At 45.0% G+C, this 27,254-nt stretch overlaps 1 protein-coding gene across 2 annotated transcripts in view; it reads right to left on the minus strand.

Annotated features, from left to right (window-relative positions):
- Fbn1 (fibrillin 1) overlaps nucleotides 1-27,254 on the minus strand; it is a 207,572-nt gene that overhangs the window by 105,988 nt on the left and 74,330 nt on the right. For both annotated transcript variants that reach the window (XM_003471859.5, XM_023565924.2), the window contains exons 6-8: nucleotides 11,631-11,828; nucleotides 8,333-8,458; nucleotides 1,643-1,768 (exon numbers count right to left, since the gene is read on the minus strand). In XM_003471859.5, coding sequence (XP_003471907.1) covers nucleotides 1,643-1,768; nucleotides 8,333-8,458; nucleotides 11,631-11,828 — 450 coding nt within the window. The remainder of the gene's footprint in view (nucleotides 1-1,642; nucleotides 1,769-8,332; nucleotides 8,459-11,630; nucleotides 11,829-27,254) is intronic.

Here is a 27,254-nt window from a genome sequence, read left to right on the forward strand (position 1 = left end):
CACACCTAAAGGATGAGCCTCTCTTCTTCCTTAGTAAAAAACAGAATGTTCACTTACTGGGTTTTGATTATTTGGTTGTTTTTTGCCATGCTAATGATTGAACTCAGGCTTTGAACTGAGCTACATCCCTAGCCTTTTTAATTTTCAAGATAAGGTCTCAGTAGGTTGTTAAGTTGTCCTGGTTGGGCTCAAACTTGCATTTCTCCTGCCTCAGCCTTCCAGAATGCTAGGATTACAGTCAGGTACCAACATGCTAGGCCTGTATGGATATATATGATAAAAGGTAGTTTTGAAATGTAAAGCTTTCAAAATGTAAATGTTTAATGCAGTTTAGAGGCTGTCTTTGAGGTTAAAACAATACCCACAGTAAGATGAGAACGGCCCCTGCTGTACCCCTTTGCTGACCCTGTGCATGCTAGGGGAGCAGTCCAGGAAGAAGGACAGCGTTGTGTGAATCACCCCTGTAACTTTTCCTCTCTAGCTCCAGTGTCTGGGACCCATCCGAGGAAGTCAGGCAACCTGGACATGATTGCATTTCTAAGGAAACTCTGGATCTATCCCTCCCACCACATGTGCTTATTCAAATGTCAAATGTCAGCTCCAAGAGGCAGATGAGTGATAAGGAAAAAGGAACGCAGGACTTCACGCACAATTCAGCTTTGGTCTGAAACTCGGGTAAGGCTGTAAAGCTGAGTAGCTCTGAAACCTCAGACCAGAAACAAACACCAAAGCAGCAGCATTCACCTTGCCCCAGGGCTGTGTGCCCAGGCTCCCTAGCTCTGCCCCAACAATAACAATAAACTGTTCATCTTGACGTTCAGCAAACACTCCCCGAGAGTCTGGCACACGGAAGACAGTGTGCTAGGAACCAGCAGGGAGAGGCGGAACTGTGCTGCCAGGTCCCTGGCTTGACAGCGGGGCACCACAGCAATCAGGCTGTGCCCTCTGCAGCTTGAGCTTCCCTCTAGAATACCAGACCCTGAAGGAAGCCTTACCAAGTGTGAAACCCAGGAGATGCAAAGTCTATTCTCTACGCAGCAGCTGATTTCTTTGACACCTGATATGGAAGCCTAAGACCACATGAGAGCAGAGTTACCACGCCTGTGCGTGTGTAGGATGAGGGGACAGGAACCTGCGTCCTGTCACTGTCCCTAGCCCTGCCTCGGAACTCAGAAGCCCCAGAGAGCTTCACAGATTGAATGGCCAGTTCCCAAGTCCCAGTGGAAAACTACCAGGGAATTCTGAGCTATTTTAGGGAGATAAATGTGACAAGATGGATTGTAGAGAGGCCAGGAAGGCGCGACACCAATAAAGAGGTTCTGGTGAAATTTTAGACCTAAATTAACGTAGACCCAGGGAATGAGTGAAGGTGAGAGAGCCTGGCGAGGTCAGGGATGGCACTGTTATCTCAGACTCCACCTGCCTGAAAGGCCTCCTGGGTCATCCTTCTTTTATGGGAAGCAATAAGACCCGAGATGCCTCTGCTCTTAAGTGGCTGCCCCACTCACTGTTCAGTACATTTCCATAAATGTACAGTTTTACCTGGCAGGAGATACGCACCCCTTAACAAACTTCTTTCAAAAGATACTCACGGTGGAACACAGACATACAAACCATGCACGCTGTCCATAATTAAACCTACCAATGCATCTGGTTCCATCGGGAGATGTATAAAAACCGGGGGGACATTTGCAAAAGTAACTGCTGACGGTGTTTGTACATTCGCCCCCATCGCAGATTCCAGGAATAGTGCTGCATTCATCGATATCTGGAACACAAAGAAGTCTTAGTATTTGTGGGACACAGTAGGAAGCTGCTCCTCACTACAGAAGCAGGGGCAGTGCAGACAATCATGTTGCTGGCAATAGCTATCTTCACAGAGTAAACGCCTCACCAAGAACCCTTCCATCTGAGAGTGAGTATGTCTCGCTGCACGGGTTTACCCAACGGTTTGACAAATTCAAGAGATCGCAGTAAAATAAGCTCACCCAGCTTTAGAATCTCAAAGTTTCACCAAATACCTCTAGCATACTAATTCCCAAATGTCACTGTTGTCTTCCCTGATCATTCCATGATTTGCACTGAGTGAAACTCTTCTGCTAATTCTTTTGCAAGCTACATCATTTCCTGTATTTCTTTTCAACTTGATTTCTACAGAGCAGGCAAATAAATCCTTTAGAGACATCCTTGGGCTTTTGTCCTGGCCAAGAACTAGTCAACTGGGTGAGGGGATGAGCAGAACGGTGAACGGGTTTGGTTTTTCATGCCTCCACCCAAGCCATGACCATGGGTTTCTGTGATCCACTCATGACATGCCTGGTGAACAGACTACAGTGCCCCAGGGCTCCATTCAGATCTAGAAAGACCAGGCCACCAGCTGTGGGGAAGCCTGGCTTTGGCTCACCACCTCTTCTGGGGCTGCCTGAGCTGCAGAATCCTCCCCAGCTACCCCACATCTGATGACAGACCTTGGAAGGAGAAAGGCCTGGCCCTCCGACCCAGGGGGCCAACTCTGAAGGCCACTCCCATTCCCCACTTTCCTGTAGGGTGCATCACCCTTCCATCTGCACACTCCGTCTTCTTCCCCTCTCCCTTTGTCTGGTCTCCACGATCTCTCATAAACATCCTGAATGCTACTGATGCCAAATTTGGGGTCAGCCCTCCAAGGCTGAGGTCACAGGTCTCCAAGGAAGCAATAAACATCTCTTAGGACAAATCTGATCATTTCTTCCAGGGGGAATTTGGCAATAGCCACACCTACATGTGGACAAACACCAGTTGGTTGCACCAGGGAGGAGAGAGAAGAATCAAAATCTTCCTGCTCTGGCTAGAGGTGCACTAACACCCTGGGCAATTCGCACAGCCTCCTTCCTAAGATAAACAAGTAGGGCTACCCATGCTGGCCCAGGGAGGGGAGGGATTTGCCCCAACCCCGTGGGAGCACACAATAGCCTGGGTGACACTGCAGAAACTCAGAGAGACCTAGGACCAAAGCAAGAGTGTCTTCTCCAGGCTGAGGACAGCTCTTCATTAGGAAAACAAAACTGAGTTCTAAGTGGACCAGATTTAAATCTGTCCTGATTCAAGTTCACCCTGTTAGTCCAAAAGGCAGCAAAGACACTGATCACACACTGTTTAAGCAAAACCACCACCCAACTGAGTGAGGCTCAAGGCTTAGGTAAACAGTTCTCTTAGAGGCCATGCTGCTGTGAACCACGATGCCATTGAGACTCAGTGTCACAGGAAAGGTGCTCACTGTACCCCAACAGATGAAAACTTCACCGGGGCAGAGCAGCAGGCAAAGAAACCCCCAAGGGTAGAATTTAAGACTCAAGAACCCAGGCCAGCAGCGCAGCGCCTGCCTGGCAAGCACAAGGTCTTGTTCAGTTCCCCATACAAAAAATAACAAAGCAGGAAAGAAAAGACTCAAGATCCCAGCACAACCGCTCAAAGGCACTTTCTAAAGCAGCTCTTGAAAACGGATCCTTTTGTATTTCCTAAGCCACACTAACCGTATCAAGCAAGAGTGGTAAAGAGACTACAGCATTCCAAACCTCACACAAGGTCAGAGAAAGATATCATCACAGGGCAAAAAATATGAAGAGGGATGCACTTCCTCAAAGTGTCTCCGACATTAACCCCTGAGTCACAGGGCACCTACCAACAACACGCAAGGGGCACTGTCTGTTAGAAAGGGGTTTTTTCAATCTATTAACATAAATGATAGCTACGATCTTTATTAACACCACGTGAATATCAAAAGAGGTTAAGTGACTGCGTGTGTATCACAAAAATGTGACTGGCAAGACACAATTAACGTAGGCAGGAGGGGAAAATATCCTCACATTCCAGCTAGATTAGACTTGAATCCTTTAAGGTCGGTAGTTCTCCTGGGTGCCTCGGGCAGATTCTGCTAAATGCTGATGTGGGTTCACCTGACCCCTGAGATGTGACCATGGGGCCCAGGCTTGTCTCCCTCATTCTACTAAAGCCCTCCAAAAGCTGATAGGAACAAGACCTGAAATAAGTGCAAAAGAGGCCCATCGTTTATGAAATCACCACCCAGCAGGGGCTGGGGAGCACCCACCTAGCTACACCCTTGCAAAGGCCAGTAAGGGGGAAGTGTCACTGTCTACATCTCCATCTGCCATCACAACCAGAGGGACTAGGACAGATGATTATATTAGAAGGAGCGTCAATACCTGTGAATCCTTCCAGGTCCCCTCACGGGTGACTCACCCTCTTCCTTCTGGTGCCTACAGCCTTGGACCTTAATGACCACCTGGCTTCTTGGCCCCACTGCTTCTAAACAATGGCAGCAGGAGCTGTGATCTCAGAAGTCCCTGGGTGCCAAGGGCCAGGACAAAGAATGTGAGTTAGAGTCACACCCTGGCATGCCTTCACATTAGCACATTACATCTCCAGCCTTATCGTGCTGCGTTCTCCCTGTTAACAGTGTTTCAGGAATCCCAGGTGACAGGGAATTTGAGAATAGTGACATCCACACTATCTGTAAGTCCCTTGGATCTTATGCCAACGATAAGAGAACATGGGATTTCTGGGCCCTGGGCACCTCTCCTTGTCTCCCCGAGGTGGCAGGAGTAGACAGCAGAGCCACCAGGAAGTAGCCATACTTTAGGTGGCTCTCACTGGACCCCAAGGAGAAACAGAGGCAGGAGGTTCCCTCCCCAACAGCTCCCTGCATCCTCACGTTTGCTCCCTCCTCACTCTCCGTCTCTCTGTTCCCCTGGACATTCTTCCCACTCTAGACTCTGGAAAGACCAGCACGGGCAAAGTGGGGTCCGGGGTATGTGAAGATCTTCACATGTCTGTTCAACCCCCTCACTCGGCAGCTGCAGCAGCGCAGAGATGGTAACCACTGTGTCTACGATTATGGGGAGGCCTGGAGACCACTAAGACTAGGACCTGGCTGACCCCATCCTTGGGGCTCTCTTGCCCAGTCCGCAGATTTTGTTTACCTAGCATATGCGGAGCAGTTATCTCAAGCTGTAAGAATTGCAACTGATGGCTGGCTGCAGAGGAGGGTACCCTGCCCTGGGCAACGGGCTAAACAGTCTCAAGAATCTTCTCGGTGGCGTCCCACGGGCTAAGAACTCCTAATAGCAAGGAGCCATAGGTAGACACACCATTATTTGGGAAAGGAGAAGACCTGAGGTTCTTGGCGCGCACAGGAGGGAGGGCATGGATTTCAGAGCCACAGTTTTTAAAAAGCCTTATGCATCAGGCTGCGCTGTTCTAATTGCCACAGGCTGGCTTGACAATCTAAATCCCAAAATATTAGTGGTTAATTAGGAATTCAAGAGACTTCGTCCAGAAATAAAAGCTTAATCCCTTAATTACGCTTTCTGTTTCTTAATTTCCTCCCACAGTAACCTATGCAAATACGGCCTTGGTTTCCCAAAGGAAAAGGCTTGTGTGTTCCTTCAGTGCACGCACTCCGCGGTCTTCAGAAAAATCAACAGTGAGGTGGGCGTGAATTCTTGTTCCCTTTTCCCCAGTCCCTGCTGTAAATCTCAAATGGATGAACATTTTTGTCCCTATGTGGAGGAAAACTTAATGATCAGCACTCAATCACTTTGGTTATTCGTTTATATTTACAGTATACATACCCCGTGGCTATTTACTCACAAATAAACTTCGGCCCAAACACTGCATTTACTTAGGTTTTGGGCAGAGGAAGAGAGCCCTCTGAAGAAGGAGGACCTCAGGAGAAGCCATTTGACCAAAGCTTCCCTGCGCCTAGGGAGTGCAGGTGAGCTCTTGAGAATTTACCAAGATGGGGCAGATCGAATCAGAATTTCTTTATAATTACCATAAAAAGTACCCACTTTCGGGGCTGGAGGTTTAGCTCAGCGGCATAAGCGCCTGCCTTGGAAGCAGGCAGTCGTGAGTTCGATCCCCGGTACCGATAAAAAGGAAAAAGACACACAAAAAAAAAAAAAAAAAAAAAAAAGTACCCAATTTCTTCTACTCCAAGTCAAGAGGGAGAGGTACAAACAGACATGCAAAGCAACGGCAAAGGTACTGTAGTAACGCTGATGAGTGCCATGCCATGGGTCTCCAATGTCCCCGCCATGGCTGTGTGCAGACAGCTAAGTCACCAGCCCATGGTTCTTCGGGGAGGGAGGGTGTGGAACCTCAGGAGATGGGGCCCACATGATGCAAGTTATACAAAGGCAGGTAGGTCACTGGGAGTCTGCCTTGAAGGGAGCCTGGGACTCTCTCCTCCCCTACCCACTTTCTGGTTGCCACAAGGGCAAGAGAGCTTCTCTGCTAGGTGCCCGCCCCATGAGTGTGGCCTTGTCACAGACACAGGCAACAGGGACAGGTGACCGTGAACTAAAAGCTCTGCAAGTGTGAGCCCAAATAAACCTTTCTTCCATTTAAGTCGATCCCCAGAGATATTTTGTCACAGTAATGGAGAGCTGACTAACACACAGGGCGCACACAGCGACATACAGAATCCCGTCCCTGGAAGAGAACAAGGGAACTGAAGAAAGAGCATGGCTTGCCAAGAGTTCTCAGAGGACTCTCTGAAGACCTCTCTGCAGAGCAGGTCAGGCCCACAACGTTCAGACCAGTGCCCATAGTAGAGTACATGCAATCCTAATGCGATATTCTCACTGGAGGTCAATTTTGCATAGAAAAAGAAAAAAGAAAAAAACTATCTAAATTTAATGTAACAATAGATGGCAGAGGGAAAAAGGAGCTAGTAAAAAATATTCTGCTCTTATCTTGCTACTGATCCCAATATGAAACCAGAAGAACAATGTTTCTGTGAATGCTGAAAGGACTAAAGCAATTCCCTGGAAGAAACTTTCTAGTCCACTGGATAAACCACGTTTCTTGGCATTAATAAAAGGCTGTGAACCATGTCTCTTTCAGTCTGAGCATTCGCTGGGTGCCTTCTGTCTGGGTCATATCCACAGACCATTCCTGACTGTTAGCTGACCAGTCTGAGTTAGAAAGCAATAGACAGAAAACCTATACCATAGCAGTTTAAAGTTGTGAACATTAGGAAGTGCCATCACTGAGGCAGATGACAAGCCTTCACGCAGGCAAAAAGCACAATACAATAATAAACACCAAACTCAGAGTCAAACTCTGTCTTGAAAGCACTTCCAAGGCACATACCAAACCTGTGTCATGGCGTCCCTGAATTCATCAAGCCTAAGGGTGGAACCAGGTAAGGGTTTGCTCTTTCCAAAAGGGCCATTGCCTCAAATTCAGGTCCCCAACACAGCTTCTACAACACATTCACCTTGAGAGAGTTGCGCTTGCCGTTCTTCAAAAGCTAAAACTTTTTAAGCAGCGTGACTGAAATACTTTTTATAGCTGCCTCCAACAGTCAATAATACAATAGCAATTTATAAGTTCTATGATGATAAATAATCTACATATAACCCCAATTCTAAATATGATTCTATTAGACTTAGATTATTCCATCCATGTTAGATGTCTGACATGAGTGTATTCTAACAGACAGGAGTGCATATAAATGACATGAACTCTACAAAAGACGAGAGAGCTCAATGGGCCAGGGTTTCAGCTCAGTGGCAAAGCGCCTGCCTGGCAAGCGCAAGGAAGTGAATTTGAAAAACTTTAAAAAGAGAGAGAGAGAGAGAGCGTGCAGTGATACCCATTCATTTTCTGGATGCATCTCTCTTACAAAATGATTACTAGTGCACTTGGAAACCAGGCCTCTTTTTACAAGTAACAATAGTGGCAAATGGGAACACATCTTTAACACAATTTTTCAGAAGCTCACTCTACTGATGAAAAGCAAATAGAAAAATTTGCCTCCAGTTACTTTTCTATCTGACTAACATTAGAAAGCTTTCCATTTGATAAGCACACATCACACTCCTTAAGTTTGGACTAGGAGCATAAATATGAGCTAACTGGTCTCCCTACACCCCAAAAATCACAAAAACACCAGAAGACATATCACTCTGAATGATATCTAATGATCAAGTTTAAATCCATGTCTGTAGAACTGTGCAAAACATGGGTCTTGAACATTTAAAACAAATGTTGGTTCAAAAATATTTCATGTTTTAAGATATAATGTGATTCAGATGGACCTCTTATTTTGGGTCTATAAAAGTGGAAAAAGTTGCAGGGTTTTTTTTGGTTCAACGACACAGAGGCATATTGCTCTTGGTAGGAGTTTTATATTCACACTGCTATGGGGATGACAAAGACGGAGGATGTGGGAATCACCTGCAAACAAGTCTGTCATGGACGCTGTTCCGACTCCCTCCCCACCCCCACCCCAGCACCCTCAGCCACAAAGCGTGAGACTTCTTACCTTCGCATTTTTGTGACACTTCATTAAATTTGTGTCCAGCAGGGCATTTGCACTCAAAAGACCCAACAGTATTAATGCAATTTCCTCCCTGACAGAGCCCAGGAATGGCCTGGCATTCATCCACATCTGTCAGATTTTAAGAGAGAGAGAGAGAGAGAGAGAGAGAGAGAGAGAGAGAGAGAGAGATTCATTGCAAAAAAATGTGATAACATCCACAATCACAATACCGTATTTACATCAGTGCACATGCGGGCATTCGGATTAGAATGATGTCCCATAATTATGTTACATAAAACAAATCATGTTATCAAGACAGTTTAATTAATTCTGTTCTACAAGAAGTAGGCTTTATTTCCTACCTTCTGTCTTCCTTCATGTACAGGAAACTTTCTTCTACTAACTTGTGGACTTTATTAAAGAGGCAGCCAAGTACAATGATGTAATGATAGAAAGGCAAGAATTCGCTGTCACATTATAATAGCCAGATTGGCAGCAGGAACCAGAGTTATTCAAATATTCCTTAAAGATCAGGATGCAATGCATTTCTACAATGAAGCTCTCTTTCAAAGTTGCACTAAATGATTTCATTAAAACACAGCTGACCTGAGGTCCCTCATATGCTACAAGACCTTTGCAAACGTGAAGTTGACATCTTGCCCTACACACACCTTCTACAGAGTGGTCCTGTGTTGTAAAAATTAAACAACTCAACAAATCAGGGCCAGTGGCATGGTTACCCCAGTGAACATACGGTCCAACTGCAGGCTGATCTTCTGGCAGGCCAGTGCCTTGGGAAACTTCTAGAAGTTGGATCATAGCCTTCCTAGCTCAAAGCACAAGTCTACACTAAGTCTTAGACATCTGTGCTCTGGTCTCGCCTCTCACTCTCCTATCTTTTTCCTGGTGCACAGGCTGCCTGGAAGGCACCTCAGGGTTGTTGAAGAGGTGGCTCCTCTGCCTGGAATGTCCCTCTACCCTGTCCCCGTTGTCCCATCCTTTGATCTCTGCTCCAAAGTCACATGAGCCTGTGAACAGCAAAATCTGAGCCCTAACCCTCCCTGCCAGCTTACCTGATTGAGTCTGTTTTGTTTCATCTCATAACTCATCATAAACAGGCTTCCAGAGGGCTTCATACACTTCACCCAATGTTCTGTCCCCAAAATCTAAGCACTAACTGGTGGCCCTATGAGTAACCCCAAGTATTAACCCTCCCAGAGCAAAATTCCCCCAAGCTCACTACATTCAGTCATGAAGACAGTGATTAATGCTCCTGCTTGCTACCTGGTCACTGCTGACACAGAAAAGACTGATCTAATAAAGCACCCAGTTAAACAGCTGAAGGCTCCTTCCTCTCCTCTGAATATGCACGTAGAAATCTGGCAGGCACGCATCCTCTTTAGTCTGCTCTTACTGAGGAAGCCAGAAAGAGGCTGCCTGCAGGCTCCTGACCCCTGTCCCCCAGGATAGCTGGCACAGAGCAAAAGGGCTGCACGAGGAGAAGCTATTTATTTTGGTATAAAAGTGTCACCTGCTGTTTTCAGTGCAATGCCCTGACCCGCAAATGCACAATCATATTGAAATACTGTGTAATTGGATTATATTTTATGGCCAGTTTTAGTTCCATCTTAGACTAGAATTTTCCATGCCCTTCATACAAGATGTTGGATATGTTTATTAAAATGTTATTTGAAATTATGTAGGCAAATCTAGACAGTCTTGTGAATCGAGATTCTTGGCCAGCAGGAGACCCATACAAGCACAGCTGCCTGCTGGCTGTGTCCGAGGCCAAAGTCAAGATAAGCTCCTTTGTGAACCCACATCTGACCCCAGGGCTGCACAGTTCAGTGAGAAGAGAGAGACCCCCAGGAGGCTGGAAGAATTTCTCCAAAATTCAAACCACAAACAAAACACAGCAACCAAAGAATGAAGAACTGCATTCTCTGAGTGGCAATAGAACTGCTATTTTGATTCCGTGTGCTTTCACCAAATTTTTTATTTAAAAAAATTTTTTCCTTACATGTTGACTAACAGCCAAGGAAGGAATGAGAAGGAAATTCAGGAAAAATCCAGGTTGTAAGATATGAACAGCAAACAGGATTTCCTCCGTCCTGAAAGCCCTCCCTGAGTCCTCAGCCAATCCCAGTAGCACCCCCAGGTGACCCCGGGACAGGAGCTGGCTCTGTCACCAAGCTCTTGGGCTTCAGCTGACAGCAGAACACCAGGACCAAGAGCGGGTCAGAGCTCACCTTTTTAAGAACGAGAGAAATAAGCAGGCACCAAAGGAGGTGCTTACTTCTAAAACCAAGCTCTGCATATATCCGGGGCTTCTAAGGCACCTCCTGCTGCTCTCCACCCTCAAGAGACTAAGCTCAAGGGCATGCAGAGGCTGCTGGGTGTTGGGCTGGGAGCAACTATCAGAGGTGGAATTTTCTGCAGCGCAGTTAACTGGAGATCCATAGAACGTGCGACTAAGCTTGTGTGCTGTTTTCCTGAACATTATCTTTAGAATTTATCGTTCGGAACAAACCCAAGTTGTTATCTCTCTGCCCCAACAAGGCCCATTCTGATTATTCTGAAAATACTGCAAGATGCTATAAAAAGCATAAAAAGCAGTGGCGAGGTCTAAAGGAAGGAGAACTGGCCCAAGAGTTTTCGGTCCCATCAGTTTAGCGCAAATGGCCCCATTCACTTCCTCCTGCCTCCTGCCAGACATCCAGACAATGAAAGAATTTGTACAGCTGGAGGAACAGGAGTAAAAGCCAAAACCAGAGGACCAGCTTCTAGCAGAGGCAGAAGAAGCAGGGAGGAGGAGACATCTGGGGATGTTTAAAACTGTGAAACTGATCCTCATTTATTTCTGACTTGTTAAAAAAAAAAAACAAAAAAACTGCACCATGCAGCATGTGCCATGTCAAGAGGGACACTTTTCCCTAGGTCAGCTAAGTGCAACCCATGAGACAGAGGAACTCTAATAGTCCCCAGGGAAGAAAAAAGAACATGCACACTGCACACTTCCTGGTTCCCAAATCTTGCTTTATGCTTTTCCACAGCCTTGCTACAGCGCATGGTGTTGCAGTCTACAAGATTCCAGCAGCCCAGGGTCAGAGGGACCCGGAAACACTTCTAGAGTCCAGAGAAGCTCCTGGCAAGGACACCCCATTTGGCTTCTGCTGCTCTCTCATGAGCCACATTCCTAAGGCCTCTGCTGCATGTCCTGAGGTCGGTGACATCCCAGCCTTGCATGTGGGACCCCTGCCTCTGCTGTCCCACCTAGCTGGGGAGCAAAGGGCCCACTCACCTTGACAGGCTCCGGTGCGGATGTTGGGGATGAAGCCTCGGCGGCAGGGGTGGGGCTGGGCAGGACACATCTCACAAGGGTGGCCCCAGGCCCGGCCCACTGTGGCACAGCAGAGCGTCTTGGTGCAGACGATCCCGCTGAGCTGTCCCTGGCACATCTGGTTGCTGACCACTGTAAAGCACGGCCCCGTCCTGTAATCTGAAAAGACAGAAGAGTCCTATGAAAGTCCCCGAAAGCAAGGACCTCCACACACAGGAGCAGCTGGCCCATCCTGAGCAACTCCAAACAGAAACACAGATTTCTAGGTGAGCTCAATGCACCTCTGCCTGGCCGAAGCCCCAGAAGATCTCCTGCTCTCAGCCCCATCTTCTATGCCTGCAAAACGGGGATAAAACATTGCCTCCTGCCTACTTCCAAAATGCCAATCAGAGGACCAGACGAGCTAGCGGAAAGCTCTTTACACCAGTGAACTGCAGCTATGCAGCTAAGGGAGCAGTGTTGTCATTCACTCTCATTCAAGTGCCTACACTCAATCCAGCGCCGCTGTCAGCCACAACTACTGCAGGGAAACAAAATGAGCATGCTGAAGAGACACCTGTATGTGCACACCTGTGTTCACTGTGCTACTATTCACCAGCAGCATCCTGTGTTCATGCTAACACTATTCACACAAGAGAGGAACTGGAAACGATGGAACTGTCCGTCCACTGATGATGGATCCACAGAAAATATGGAACCCATAGACTGGGGAACACTACTCAGCCATAGAAAGGATGGAATCCAATCATTTAGAACTAGAGGTCAGGACACTGTGTGCAATAAGCCAGAAACTAGAAGACAACTGCTCGATGGCTTCACTTATGTGAAATATAAAGGTAAACCGCCACCTTCACAGAGCTGATGGCCCATCGCTACATAGGTTGGAGGAGGAGAATTTCAAAACTTGCAAAGAGGTAAGCTACAATATCTCATCCCTGCGTGTTTCTTGAACAAAAGTAATAGTAGTATGTTTCTTTTGAGCTGAGTCCAACTTATTTCAAATACAGAAACAAGCAAGTTGGGGTTATTTTGTTTTTGTTTTTGGTGGATTTTTTATTTTTTTGAAAAATGTACTTATACAAAAAACAGTAGGTATTTAATATAAAGAATCAGGTCATTGGCCTGAAGTCATTGTAGCCCACACACCACAAGAGACTTTCCAAGCACAGGTCCACCTTTCTTTTTTCCAGTCTACAGAGAAAAAGTCCCCATCTAGACTCAGCAGCTGATAAGCTAGAAAGAGTAAGATGCCGTAGTAAGCACAGAGGATGGAAGCCAGCAGCCAGCGACACCAGGGCTGTTACACCTCTCTGTCCCACAGCAGCCTGGGCACACAGGGAGGCTGGGGGGAGTAGGGCTCACCTCTCCATCCTCCACCAGCACCCCGTCCTCCTGCCTCACACAGGGCACAGTTGGGGCATCCCTGTGCAGCGCAAGGCTGCCTGGACCACAGAGTGAAGGGGCATCGCCCTGTGCTGCGTGTGCAATATACAATTAACATGCACAGTAACGAAACCTCCTTTTCCATATCTTAACTTCCTAAATTATAAAATAGTGCAAGCCCATGTTACACAATTAAATGAGAAAACTCTGCCTGCTCGACAATGACGTACACCTGCCGCCACAGGCACACGCACCTTCAGCTAGCTCATCACTGTTGCACGCGTGCATGGAACACCTCGTGCATGTGCATTTTGCTTCAACTGAGTGTGTGGCAGGGGTTGGCACTGCCCTGGACCCCCCTTTCCAGCACAGCTCAAAGTGTCACCTACTCAATCTGCACTCAAGCACCATGCAGGGATGAGAGGCGTCTATCCGTCACTTAACAATGTTTGAAGTTTATGCTGCTCTTATAGGGCTATATTCCTAGCTGCTCAGGGCTCCTGCAGCCTGGAGCCTGAACTAAATGACCCTCTCTAAGTGCTCATCACCAGTGAATTCTACCTTGGACTACAATCACTGGTTGTGCTCCTGAAACCACTGGGTTAGGTTTTCAAGTAGTTTCAAGTATTCAAGAACTTGGTTCCAGTAGCTCACAGGATACGGACATGAAACTTACTAATGTACCCACTCTTGAGACAGGGCCAGCTGAAATGAAGTCAGGGCCACCACAGCACGCAGCCGGGGCTGGGTCTTCTCCACAGCTACGTCTCCACCCTGCGTGTCCCCTCTCGCTTTCTCCCCCATCACCCCACTCAAACCCGCCCTTGGCATCTGGACCCGTCTGCCTGCTACGCCCCTGCTTCCATTCCTGAGTTCCTCCTCACTCTCCCTGCTGTCTAGATGGAACCGCTCAGCTGGTCAATGGCCTTGCAAGACACAGAATTGCCCTAAGGCCTGGGCCACAAGATCAGCCGTCTGAGCAATTCCAAAACCTGAACCACCCAGGCAACCACATGAAGGGCCTGGCGTGGAGTTAGGCTGGAGGCTCGGGAAGCCCCACCTCCACAGCCCGGGCCCTGCAACCATCATTTAAGAGAACCTGCTTGACTCACCGGTGATACAATACTCATATCAGCACGTACCAGTCAAAGGGACAAACGGACCATGCTGAGGACTTCACAGACATGTTGGCTATGATGGAGATGACTGTTCAGAAAGTGGTAGGTATTGAACCAAGGGCTTCCGGCATGGAAGGCAACTGCTTTACCACAGAGCTACACCCATAGCAAAAGCTCGCTATTTATTTACTTATTTATTTATTTTACCCTAAACCCTAACTCCTAACCCCTAACCCTAGCTCTAATCCTAATCCTGTCACAGTAACAACTTCTAATTTAGTGTAAAGAATGTTAAACAGGGTACAGGTTATGCAGGTTATATGCAAACAGGCCAAAAATTGTGACTGATACATCACTGACAAGGTCTTTCTTTTCCAAAAAACTAACTCAGACCATGTTCCCAGGAGTTCATCTGGACCTGCCTACTTTCCCAGCCAATCTGCTGCAGCTTCTCAAATTCATTATTTGTGACATTTATGCAACTTTTTACAGTCATGATTTTTTTTTACTTCTACTTATGTAAATTCTAGGTTTACTGCAAAATTCTGCACAAAAGGCCAGATTTATGTAAACATTGCTATCTTCGTCCATAGATGCCAAATTCAGACAAGAAGAGAAATGCTAACTGCTGAGCCCTGAATAAAATCTGATCACTCATTTCTTTTTGTCAGTCAAGAAGAGGTCACTCAGTACCAGAGCAGTTTGCAACATAATCACGCTGAAAAGCCATAAGCTTGAGACAAAGTGAAACGCGGACGCCCGTCTTAATTCTTTGGTTGATTCTTCCGAGTATCACCTCTAGGCACTTAAACACTTCCCTGCTAAACAGTATCATGTGCTTTCTCCTTCAAAACTAAATAATTATTTTAGATAATTAGAAAAAAGCAATGTCTCATAAGAAACATAATTACACAGAAAAAGCTCTAGATTATATTGTTATTATATTATCCTCTATAATCTTATGTATATATGTGTGTGCATTTTTAAAATCACAATATAAGGATTTTACCAAATATACACTCTTGAATCTTGCTTGACTTTCACTAAACAATGAAAAAAACATTTTCCCAAGTAATTAAATACTATTCTGAAACACAATTTTGACTGTGGTCTAATTTTCTATCAACTGGTAATTTAGCCAGTAAGTTTTTTAGTGGGTAGCATGTAAAACATTTCTATTTCTCCAATATTACGTACAATATTCAGTGTACATTACTAAATATTTCATTTTAGGATGGAAAATGTTTACTTTGTTCAATAGTCATCAAGATGTTTATGCCTCTAATTACTTTACAACTGAGATTAGAAAGATCACAGCAGCATAGTCTTTTATTTTCAAAAGCAAATAAACATTTGTATGTCATGTAATAAGGAAGAAAATATGGGTTTCTTTCCTTTTTCCTGCTAATTTGTGGAGACAAGTGCAAATGCTTTAATCAAACAGATTCATGCTAGCATGCCCTTTCCAATTTTTCTTGGAGAAGCATAGTGGGACATGAATTTTAATTTATAATCCTTTCTCACACTGCTGGACTTGTTTTGCCTTCTCATTTTTCCAAAATGCCCTATGGAATTACCTTACACAGAAACTTCAGGGTAGATACCAACCTGGTACCTCACTGAGTAACACCAGCACAACCTAGACACACTATGGAATGCTAAGAAAAATCAGATTCAGTCCTGTCTAACACTGGTTCATGACTTCAGATGTGAATTCTTTGTTGGAAAGCTCTCCATACAAAGAGAAATAACCCTCAAGTCTTTTCCAGGGTCAATAATCTTTTGCCTTCAATGTGAAGAACATAGAATAGGAAGGGACTTGTTGATTCCAACAACTAATATTAGGCATCTGCACAGGGACCTGTCTTCATTAAATGTAATGGCTGTCTGGCACACTGAGTACATAGCATACAATCTAGGGACTCATCATATTTGCTTGCTAGGTACTTCTCACGATGGACAAAGGAATTTAGGAAGGGACTTAAAAGAACTGGCTTAGAGGACAAAGCAGATTAGCAAGTGAAATGTAGAAATGTATTTGCATCGATATCTCTGGTAAAAAACAAACTTCTGATTGCAGAGAGAGAAAGAGAGAGAGAGGGAGAGAAGAAGAAGAAGAAGAAGAAGAAGAAGAGGAGGAGGAGGAGGAGGAGGAGGAGGAGGAGGAGGAGGAGGAGGAGGAGGAGGAGCGGGGAGGGAGGGAGGCATAACCCGGATAAGACACAAATGGATGTAAAAATCTGTTGGAAGGTAAACACTGTGCTAACATGGTTTTCAACTGTCATTCCGATTTGGTGGGATATATTTTTTTGTCCTGTGCCTCATTGAACTGGCCAAAGTTACTCTGTTTCAACACTCCAACCACAGAAAGAGATTTGCCCAGGCTCTTAATTCCTCATTAATAATCCCATTATTTACAATTATTCCCATAGCACATATGCGATACTAAACTAAACTTATACAGTCTTTTCCTCTTTTCTTTTCTTTCTTTTCTTCCTTTTCTAGGCCCAGCACTAGACAGGAATGTGCCTAATTCCATGCTTGTGTAATGTCTGACTCACCGCTGGCTTTCACGTAAATCATTATTCCTAATGCAACTAAAATACAGTACTAGCAATACTTTCTATTTACAAATTGCTCTACAAGCACTTCCTCATAAGACCTTCACAAGCTACGGCACTAGGCCAAGCCTTCCCAAATTAAAATGCAATTTTAATTCTTCTTCACGGGCTTACTCCTCCGGCGTGGCTGGTTCGTGGGAAATTCTGCCTCTCCATGTTCCCATTCTGAGTGGCTAGCTGCATGGCTGCTCCCTTCCATGCTGGCCTCCAGACCTGCACTCCTCGGCTCTCTCCCAGCCCTGCGGCTCCAGCACCGTTTCACTGCCCTTCCCAGCAGACTGCCCCCTGAAGCAAAGGTAGCCTCCATGCGGGAAGGGTCTGCACACACACAGGCTCTTGCAACTCGCTCCTGCCCAGCTGCTAAAGCTACAGACTACAGGTCAGGTACAAGGAAAATAATTGACGTACTAGGTGCCAATTATTTTAAATCCTTCTTTTCCTAAAAGTTTCAAAGAAAAAGAATGGGATAGCACTCTATCCGCGACAGGGAGGGTCACAGCCTGCTTACCCTTTACTCTGGTTGAGTAGGTGTGTGGCTCAGGCACTCATGATTTGTAGACATCCCCCAAATTGGTTCCCCCAGAAGTTCTAGCTTGCATGTCTGTCTGTCTGTCTGCTCCCACTCCACCAATGTGTGCTCCTGTTTCTTAACTGGGAGTGTCTGTCAGATGGTTAGCTGCCTGCTTGAAAGTCTAACCTTAGAAACATGAGATACCTGATACTAAACTTGGATCACTGCTTCACCATGTACCAGGACCTGTCAACTAGGACTGACCATCGAATCAAAGCCAACAAATATTAATGTCCACAGTGTTGCTGCTGTGAAAAAATTTCACTAAACTCTTTATTAATGATATTCTAATAGATGATACCAAGTTCAAACTCACCAAACCAAACAACACCAGCAAGCTTTAAGCAGGCTGAACCCCTGGGACTACGCTGTCCTACAAGTTACCTGCACCTCACTTCTGGGCTCTCTCTTTGCATTTGTGAAGCACGTTGGCCCACACAGCATTACCCTACCACCAGGACTTCTCACAGCCAGCCCCTTGCACCTGACTCGAATTCCAGGGCTACTCTCGGGTTCAAACACAAATACAATGATCAGAATTTATCAAGTTGCATTATTGCAAAATGGCTGAATTTAAGCCACTGTATCAAAAGCATAATTTAAATTGTAACTGAAAATTTTTTTAAGATTTTAGAAATAAAGCATAATAAGCACAAAACTATTTCCAAGTGAATATTTTCTCCGATTTTTAATTTCTTGAATCCCTAAATTAAAAATATCGGCACTATAAACTTAAGTGTAAATATTGCTCAAAACTACAGAACCAGGGTGATGTGTGGTACACCTTTTAATCTAACATGCAGACTAAGCAATTCACCAAAATCCAGGCCACAGTTCTGTGGGACCCAATCATGTGTGGCTGCAATTCAACTGCAGAAAATTGTTACCACATTTTATTCTGTTCCATGATGAAGAAAACAGTAAGAAATCATGTTCAGAGTAAGAGAATATCTCATTTCGAACAATAATTCACCTGACATTGTTTCTTCACTATAAATCCTGTATGTTATTACTACTGTCTTTTCCTCCCCCCCAAAAAGTCAGCCTTTAAAGTACCTTCACTAGGGAAAAAAACAAAACTGGGTGGGGAATGGGTAGAAATAAAAGCCTGGCTTGGGTGACAGTAACCATCGAGATAATAAAATCATAGAGAATAGCTTCATTTTTAATGGCCTACAAATTCCAACCAATTGGCCTCAATTATGTGCTTTTAAAACAGCTTGTACAAAGTGCCACGTTAGACCAAATTCTGCGGTTTCCCCACAGAGCAGCAGCTACTGAGAAGCAGAAGATGAAAACGGCAGTGTGGAAGGACAACTCGATCTAGTTATTCTGCTGTGGATTCTCCCAAGTCACCAAGCACAAGGTGAGCGCAGCCACATAGAGGGCTCCATGACCAAACCATTAAATAGAAAGATTCCCGAGGGCCAGTACACTCTTAAATAAACTGTATCTTCAAAGCACCTGAAATAATGTTTGTTTTCTAGTTATAAATTCTATAAAAGACGTATGTCATGGTTTATGTCGGCGGCCCTCAGGCCTTATGCCTTTGCATTGCACATCTGTGATTGGTTCATTGTCTAGCGCTTGGATAGGGGGTGTCAGTGCTACATCCATATAGGGGTGGAGCCAGGATGTGATGTAATGGCAGGAAGAAAGTGTGTCTCTCTCTTTTGCTTGTCATGAACTGCGGCAGCCATGCCAGCCTGCCTTGGAGCCAAATGAGTATGGACTGTAACCTCCAAACACTGTAAGAAATAAACCTTTCCTTTCCCAACTTTGGGCTTTAGGTTATTTTGTCTCAGCAATCGAGTAAAAAGTACCTAAGACAGTGGCTTAAATTTCTGAAGGATTTTAATAGACTAGCCTATCGTGAAATTATCATGATAGGTGAGATTTTCCATAGCAGATCTTATCAGTCAGTAAATTATGCAGAGAGTAAAGGTCTATGCTAGTAAAGAGAGCAATAAAAATAAATGGAATAAAAGCATCTCACTGCAAATTGTACCCACATGAGGCAGGCAGAGCGGTCAGATTCACGGAAACAGCACTAGACTAGAGGGGGAGCTGGTGTTTGCAGAGAGAGGCTTCCATACGGGAGGTGGAAATGTTCTGGGACAGGCAAAGGAGGTGGCTGTCCACAGCGTGAATTTACACAGCACGCCACCCTCTGGGTGGCACACGCAAAAGTGGCTACGCGGTAAATTCAACGAGAGATTTAAATTTTTTAAAAATCCTGCTGCATAAAATAAAATTAAACATTTTGATTTCAGGGCTGAGGTTTGAGGAGCAAACCTGACAACCGGAAACTGAAACCAAGGGTTTCTCCGCTCCTTCCACAGTCTGCAGCGCCCTCCCCCAGCAGCGCGGCCCAGGATGCCTGTGGGCGTGTAAGAGTCCATTAACAGGCGAGTGTGTGATGGTTTTACATTTGCAGCTGTGACTTAGTCTACCAGGAAACAAGCATGCTCTGAGGTGGCGGCGAGTGACAGGGGCTACCTGCCTGGGCTGGGTCCTGGGGAGGACCTCCCAGAGGGGTGACCTGTACACAGAAGCCCAGAGGATGGAAGGGAGAAAAATGAAGAAGACAAGAGTCTCACTACCAATCGTCAGCATCAAAATGCTTCCTGCTTTCTCCATAGTGAGAGGACAGGGGATTAGAACCGAGGATGCTGGCCCGGAATGAAAGAACGCTATTTGCAGACCTTGACACTATCAACTGAAGTGACAGAAGAACCTGCGCATGAAGCTGGAGCGGACCTGTGTATGACAGCACGTTTCTTTCCCTGGCCTTCTGCGCCGTGAGCAAGCTTTCCCCCAGATCCTTCTCAGACGCTGATCTCTAAATATCGTGGTTAAGTGTCTATCTTCAAACACCTTTGGCAGAAATCTAAGCTCTGGGTCCCCGAGGCCCAGCCCAAGGTTCTAGGATGGAAGTGAGCGAGGTGAGTGGGGCTGCCTTCCCCAGGGACAGAGTGCAGGGACCACAACCACAAGTACCTTTGTTGCCAGCCCTGAGTTCTTGCCCCTGGGAATGGGTGCACCCCAAATTCCAGGGATGGCCCCCAGCACGAGAGAGTTGCTGGGTCTCGGACAAAGACAATAGTACAGCCACAACTGAGGAGCACTCCTGAAAACAGAATTTCTGTAAAATATAGCCAAAGAAACGGCGATGGCTGAGACCTAAAGGATGGCAAGTGTCGTCCTAGGCTTGACTTTCTACCAAATAGGCATCTGCTTACGGACTTGTAAGCTCCAGGTCGCCCCATACCCTCCCTCTCTCCTCCTTCTCACACCCACTCACACGCATCTCACCCACTCACATGTATCTCACGAAAAATGAACTATGGAGAAGTTCTCAGGTGGCTTCCCAGTCTTAGAACTTTGCCTCAAACGGAAATATCAGATGCATGGAAAATTTCTGAGTCTGCTTCCGGCCTAGGGTCTGAACACGGATCCTGATGTGAGTGATGAACTGTCTGACACCATAATGCTGCAGTTACCCAAAGATGTGCCTGCTTTCTGGAATTACTGTTAAGTCCGAGACTTCCCAGGTCAACACGGCCCTCAGCTAAGTATCAGTCCTTGATGGTAAGGTTGCTGGGCCAATCTAGCTTTAGCTCATTTTTTGCCCAGTGCAGCCAATGAGAGATTGGTGTGTGGTTCAGAAACGTATAGAACCGGAAAAACCCTAATGCCACTCCAGGGATCGTGTGGTCTGCAGCTATGAAATCGTGTGCTGTCTGCACACGCCCAGGGCACCGTATTAGGACTGGGTTTCCTCTCTCCACCAGTGAGAGATTTACATTTGCCCAACCAGACTCTGGGGTTTCATCGAAGGCAGTTAGATACGTGCAGAGAGTGTATATGGTTAGAAAATAATAAGAGACAGCATTAAAAGTGGTTTAACATGCCCCGCGAGGCAAGCCCAACACCACAATTTTCTCCAACTGTGGAACGAAAAACAACCGAGCCAGAGTTTAGCTTTCTGGATGTATTAACGGGTCCGCGCTGTATTCCCTTGGATATTTACGAAGCATGTTAACAATAATTAAAATGGAGTGGTCCAAACCTTTCAGAGTGTAAGTCAAGAATATAGTATCAATGACCTTGGGAAGCAAAATAATTAACACACATCATATCCACCATCCTGGAATTTATCTACTAATGTTCAAACTCCACAACTCCTATAAGAAGCAGGCGTGAGAGTTCTTAGGCTCTGCTTGAGTGCAAACACTCTACTCAAATGCACTTGTGGTTTCTGCAGAAGCTTTATAGCTACAAAGCAGTGTTACTGGGCTCCTGCCCCCCCACTTCTCCACCCAGGGGTTTGTCGCTTAAAGACAACAGCTGGGACTTGGGGGCGTGGGGGACCACATGTACCTTGAAATTTCATGTCCATCACACGCACAGATTTGAATAGAGCCTGCTGAAGCTACTGCATTATTCAAAAGGAGGAATCCAGCCCGATCCAGTGCGGGTTTGCTTTGTGCTTTTTTGGAGGAAGAGGTCTACAGCTTTTAGCTGATCCTGAAAAATGTGCATGGCTTAAAAATGGAAACAAAGCCCCACAGTTTTTTGTGCTACTGGGAACTGACCCAGGACCTTTGCTCCACCTACATCCTCAGCCTATCTATTAATATTTTTGAGATTGAATCTTAATAAGTTCACTAAACTGTCTAGGCTGGACCTGAACTTTCAATACTCCTGACTCAGCCTCCCACAGTGCTGGGTTATAGGTGTACCATCACACCCAGTTAATAAGTAGGGATTAATAACTACGTAACACTACTTACATATAAAGCCTAGATTTACCAGGAAGCTGTATATATTTTCTTTTTGTCCTTAAAGGAAAGATAAATAAAATGTATTCCCATTAGGGACATGAGTACAAACTGAACCCTTCCAACTCGCCCACTCCCTCACTTATAACTGAAAAGAGAGACAGACAAATCGGTCCTGAAAGCCGCCAGCACTGGTCCTGAGTTAGTGGCTGACCTCGGCAGCCATGGGCTACTATTCCCAGGAGAGCAGCAAGCATCGTCACACAGATTAAGGCCGAATTCTGGGCCAGGTGGAGAACCTGGGGCAGCCCATAGCTCAGGAGGCTGCACAGGAACCCGTGCTAATTCTCTGGATTGAGCGTCGCCATCACCTGTCCCCCAAGAGCCCTCCAGGGGCTGGGCAGCCTTACAGAACTTGTCTTAGCAGAAAGTCACACACAGACCCCTGCTCCTCAGACCCCTGCTCCTCCCCTGCATCCTACCCTGCATTGCCACAGCCCAGCTCACAGAGCAGACCCGAGCCTCAGACCCCGCACTGTCACCCGCAGCCCCGGAGAACGGACTGCTTCTCGATGGTGGCTCAGGCCCTTGCCTCACCCTGTAGGAGAGAACTGGCTGGCTCCCTCTACAGCCTCTGCTCTAAGGGCAGCTCTGTCCCAGAGCCTCCTTCCCCTGCAGAATCCTTCTCCCAAGTCCTAACTGCCTCCTCCTCCCTCCTGGCACTAATCACACCACAGCACCCACTGAGGACTGTCTCTCACTGGACTGCGAGCCTTAAGGACAGTTGGTCTCACTAAACTTCTTATGTGTTTTTAAATTTTTTACTGGTGTATTTTAGATACCCATAACAATCATACTCAACATAGGGATTCGTACCTGTACACGATATTTTTCTCTTTTTTTCCCATTCTCTCAACTGCTCTTCCCCCTCCTTATTTACAAAAGCTGTTTCCATCTTTTCCTTCTACTCTGTTTTTCTCTTGTCCCTTTTTCTCTGTTCCTCTCCTTTATTCCTCTCCCCACATGAACAATTTCTTCCCATTTCCCAATATGTCTTATACATTCTGGTCCTTATTTACACTTTCCTCATCACACACCAGAGAAACAGTGCGGTATTTAAACATGTGCGTTCAACTTATTTCACTGACAAGCATGGTCTCAGGGTGCATCCATTCAGCTAGAAATGCCTCAAATGCATCTTTCTTCATAGGAGAGCAGTACTCCATTGTAGAAAAAACCCACACTCTGTTCACCCATTCGTTGGCTGATGGGAATCTAGGCTGTATCCAAGGTTCAGCTATTACAAACTGTGCCGCTATAAACATGGGCATGCATCTACTGCAGTGGTATGATGTGCCTGATTCTTTTGGGAAAATATAAAAAAGGGAAATAGCTGTATCGAAAAGAACCTCTAGTTTTGGTTTTTTGAAATCAGGTTCCACACTGATTTCCACTGCACCAGTCTGCACTCCCACCAACAATGGAAAAGGCCTCCGTTCCCCTCCAGCCCCTCCAGCGTTTGTTACTGGTTGATTTCTTGATGGCAGCCATTCTTTCGGGGTGAAATGTCTAAATGCATCTCTCAAATGACCAGTAATGTTAAACACTTTTCATATATTTATTTGTCATTTCTACTTTTTTATCTGAAAAGGGTGTTTTTATTTTACATGCCCATTTTTGGATTGGGTCATTAAGTTTGATTTTTTTTTTTTTTTTAGTTCTTTATATATTTTAGATTTTAGTTCTTTGTCTAAGGAACAGCTGGCAAACATTTTTTCCCACCTTGTGGATTGTCTCTTCACTCTGTTGGTGGTTTCTTTTGCTATGCAAAAGCTTTTCAGTAAGATGAGACCCCTGTTGTTGATTCTTTGTGATAGGTTCTGTGCAATCAGGGTTTTGTCTATGAAGTCTTTGCCTACACCAATGTCTACCTAGTCTATCATCCAGCAGATTTAGTGTTTCTATTTTAATATTTAGATCTTTGATCCATGTCAGTTTTAGTTTAGTGCGTGGTGAAAGCAATGGGTCTAGTTTTAAATATAAGCATGTGGAAAGCCAGTTTTTCAGCACCATTTATTAAAGCTATCTTTCCTCCAGTGAAGGTGTTCAACCCCTTTATCAATGATAAGGTGGCTGAGGCCTAGAACTCTTTGATTGCATAAAGTACTTATGAATGAGTTGTGACAATGAAAAAAAGACCTACCTTTAAGTTAATCTGCATTCTTAACCATTTATACTTTTTATTAATTATTTTTGCTCGAGGTATAATTGACTGTGTAGGACTCCTTGAGTCGAGCATGTTTGGTTCGAATCCTGGAACTTTAGTTATTAAAGTGGCAGTGGGCAAAGTTACCGTTTGAATTAGTTTTCTCTACTTCCTGGAGTTGCCTGAGCAGTAAATCAGATATATAAAATACCTGGCACAGTTCCTGGTTCTTCAGTTTCTCCTTTACTACATAACATGGTTCCAGATAACAAACAGATTCTGCTATTCTTAAAAACATGGCGCCACCAACCCAGTGTCTTCAAGGACAGGTATCTTTCGTCTCCTCTGCAGAGCTCATGGATTAGTTCTAGGTTATCTCTCCTCACCACCTTGTCCTTCCGACACAAACAACAGTGGGGTTTTCAAAGGACAGCAAAGATAAAACTCACACACAGGCCGGGGCTTGGCACTGCAAAATTGTGGAGGTATGTGGATCCAGTCCAAACTGGGACTCACGAAGACTACTCTGAGCAACCGGAAGACAGATGGACAGTGGACTTGCCCCCTCCACTACTCCCTCCCCTGGTCACCCTCCAGCTCAGAGTGGACAGGTACCAGACTACGGGGCTGAAAGCCCAGGAAAGTCTTCATTCCCACGTCAAAGGAGACAGGCACACCTGGATCAGCCCTGCCTGTTATCTCCTCGTCCTTCTGGATGTGTACGGTGCCTGGAAGTACAGCAGTCACCCAGCAGTGTTGGGGACAGAAGTCCATGCATGCAGGATGTTAAGCAGAAAGATGCAGACTTTAAGGACAGGTTTTAGCATCTGTGTCACTTCTCTATCCTACCTCTACCTCCAGACCCTTTTTTTTTTTTTGAAGATCTATTTTTGATGTTAAAAAAAATTAATCCTCTTGGTTAAGCCACTGGGTCTGAGTTTTCTTTTACCTGCACCTAAATTAATTTCTGACTGAGACATCGGTGCATGGATTTTGTTGTCCTTTGACATAGGTAATGTATGGAGTGACCCAAGTATAAAATATCACATTTCTGGAAGTTTTATGTAGCACACATTTTGACAGCAAAGCAATCAAGCAAAGTAGGTCAAAAGCATAAATATATTTCACCCAAATGCCAATGAAAATTCCAGATATCACTGCCTCATTAATTTGTAATCTCAGAACCAACAGAATTTTCTTTCCTGGCAACTGGGAGAGGTGTCCAAGATGGCTTGACTCATGAGCTGCTTTCATACTTTCTGCTATATACATATTCTGCAAATTAAATCAACATAGAAATCATCTTATGCAAAATTACCATCATTTCTCATTTGTGCAATCCATTCTCTTTTTACATAAGCTCATTAACACCTCTGTTAAATCACTGTGTATCTCTGTTCTGTTTTCTAAGTGGTTGAGATATTTTGAATGCTGTATGTTCAGATACTGCCCTCAGCAGAAAATAAAAAGAGGACTTTCCCTCCTCCGGGCTCTTAAATGTCATGCATTGGATTTTCCACCATCACAGGCATAGAGATAAAAACAAACAGGGTAGACAATGTCAGAATGATGGAACCTCGCGGCTACTCCTACCAGCCAATTTCAAGCTCTGTTTCAGTAGGAACAGAACACAAAGAAAGCAAAGAACTATGTAAATGCCTTGGAAGTCCATGGCAGGCGGCCCCTGGGAGAAGGCTAAGCGGTAATTCCTGCAGTCACTGTGATGCTGGGAATTATTTCGATCTTTAAATATAGGGCAACAGGACTGATACTTGATGCAAACAGAGATGGCTTGCAAAACAGTGAAAACAAAAATCTTAGCTACGGATTCCATTGTCTTGGTCCAGGGAAAGAGAACAGAAACATTGATAAATGAACTATTATACTTCTCTGTCCACTCCCTTCTCCTCATGCTGTGAATGTGAAAGGAACATTTTTTTTTTCTTAAATCCCAGATGTTGTTGTTAATTTGAAAAGATTTACCCAGACCTTGGAAAGCCTTCTGATGACAAGTCTGATTTGAGAGAAATGTTGAGCCCTTTAATACAGGAAATTCCATAATTATGAGCTGGTTGTGCTTCAAACATTTTTGTATACGATGAGTGTTGGAATCTCTCACTTCAGAATTGGGCAGGAACTTCGAGAAGAAGGAACAGAAAATGGACAAGGCGCTGGCCACCTTTCCATGCTGTCTTGCTCCATCCCCATAGCAATCTTTCAAGGGAGATAATTCTAAAATGAATAAACTGAGGCCCAAAGAAAAGGAACTTGCCCAAGGCTGCATAAAGAATAAATGGCGGAGGGGAAATTCAAACGATGATGCCTTCGATTCTAAGGCCTCTGTTTTCTCCTCTCCCTTGTCTTCATCAAAGAGCTCATACCACTTAAAGATGAAGTAATTCACCAAACAAATGAATGGCACAGGAAATTAGCGGTTATCCTTTCCCTTCTCGGGTCAGGCCCCATCTGTTACTTCATGCTCCTATTTGGGATCTTGCATTTTGCCCTCCTTCATTCCATGGTTAATTATAGTTCTCTGAACTAAAGTACTGTTTCTATCAGTTTCACATCTTTCTACATCTTTGGTTAGATTTAAACCTTGAGTGCAGTATTGGTATTGTTTGCCTGAAATACAAATTAACTTAGTTTTGCTTTCATAAATACATTCATCTTGAACCGTGGTAACATGCAAGGAATGTCAATATCCACTTTAAAAAAAACTATACATCAAAATTCATGACAGATGTGATCCATCTAAGGAGAAGCAGGCTAAGGAATATGGAGGCCCAAATAGATATCAGTAACGTTGATGGGTGGTGTGCACACTTCTATTAATTCATAACTAACATATATATGACATTCTTTCAACATGTCAGTACATTGAAAAAGTATTACACATAGA

Source organism: Cavia porcellus, unplaced genomic scaffold (genome assembly GCF_034190915.1).
Source record: "Cavia porcellus strain 051 isolate PalLab524CR breed Dunkin Hartley unplaced genomic scaffold, mCavPor4.1 scaffold_1, whole genome shotgun sequence".
Lineage (NCBI taxonomy): Eukaryota > Metazoa > Chordata > Mammalia > Rodentia > Caviidae > Cavia > Cavia porcellus.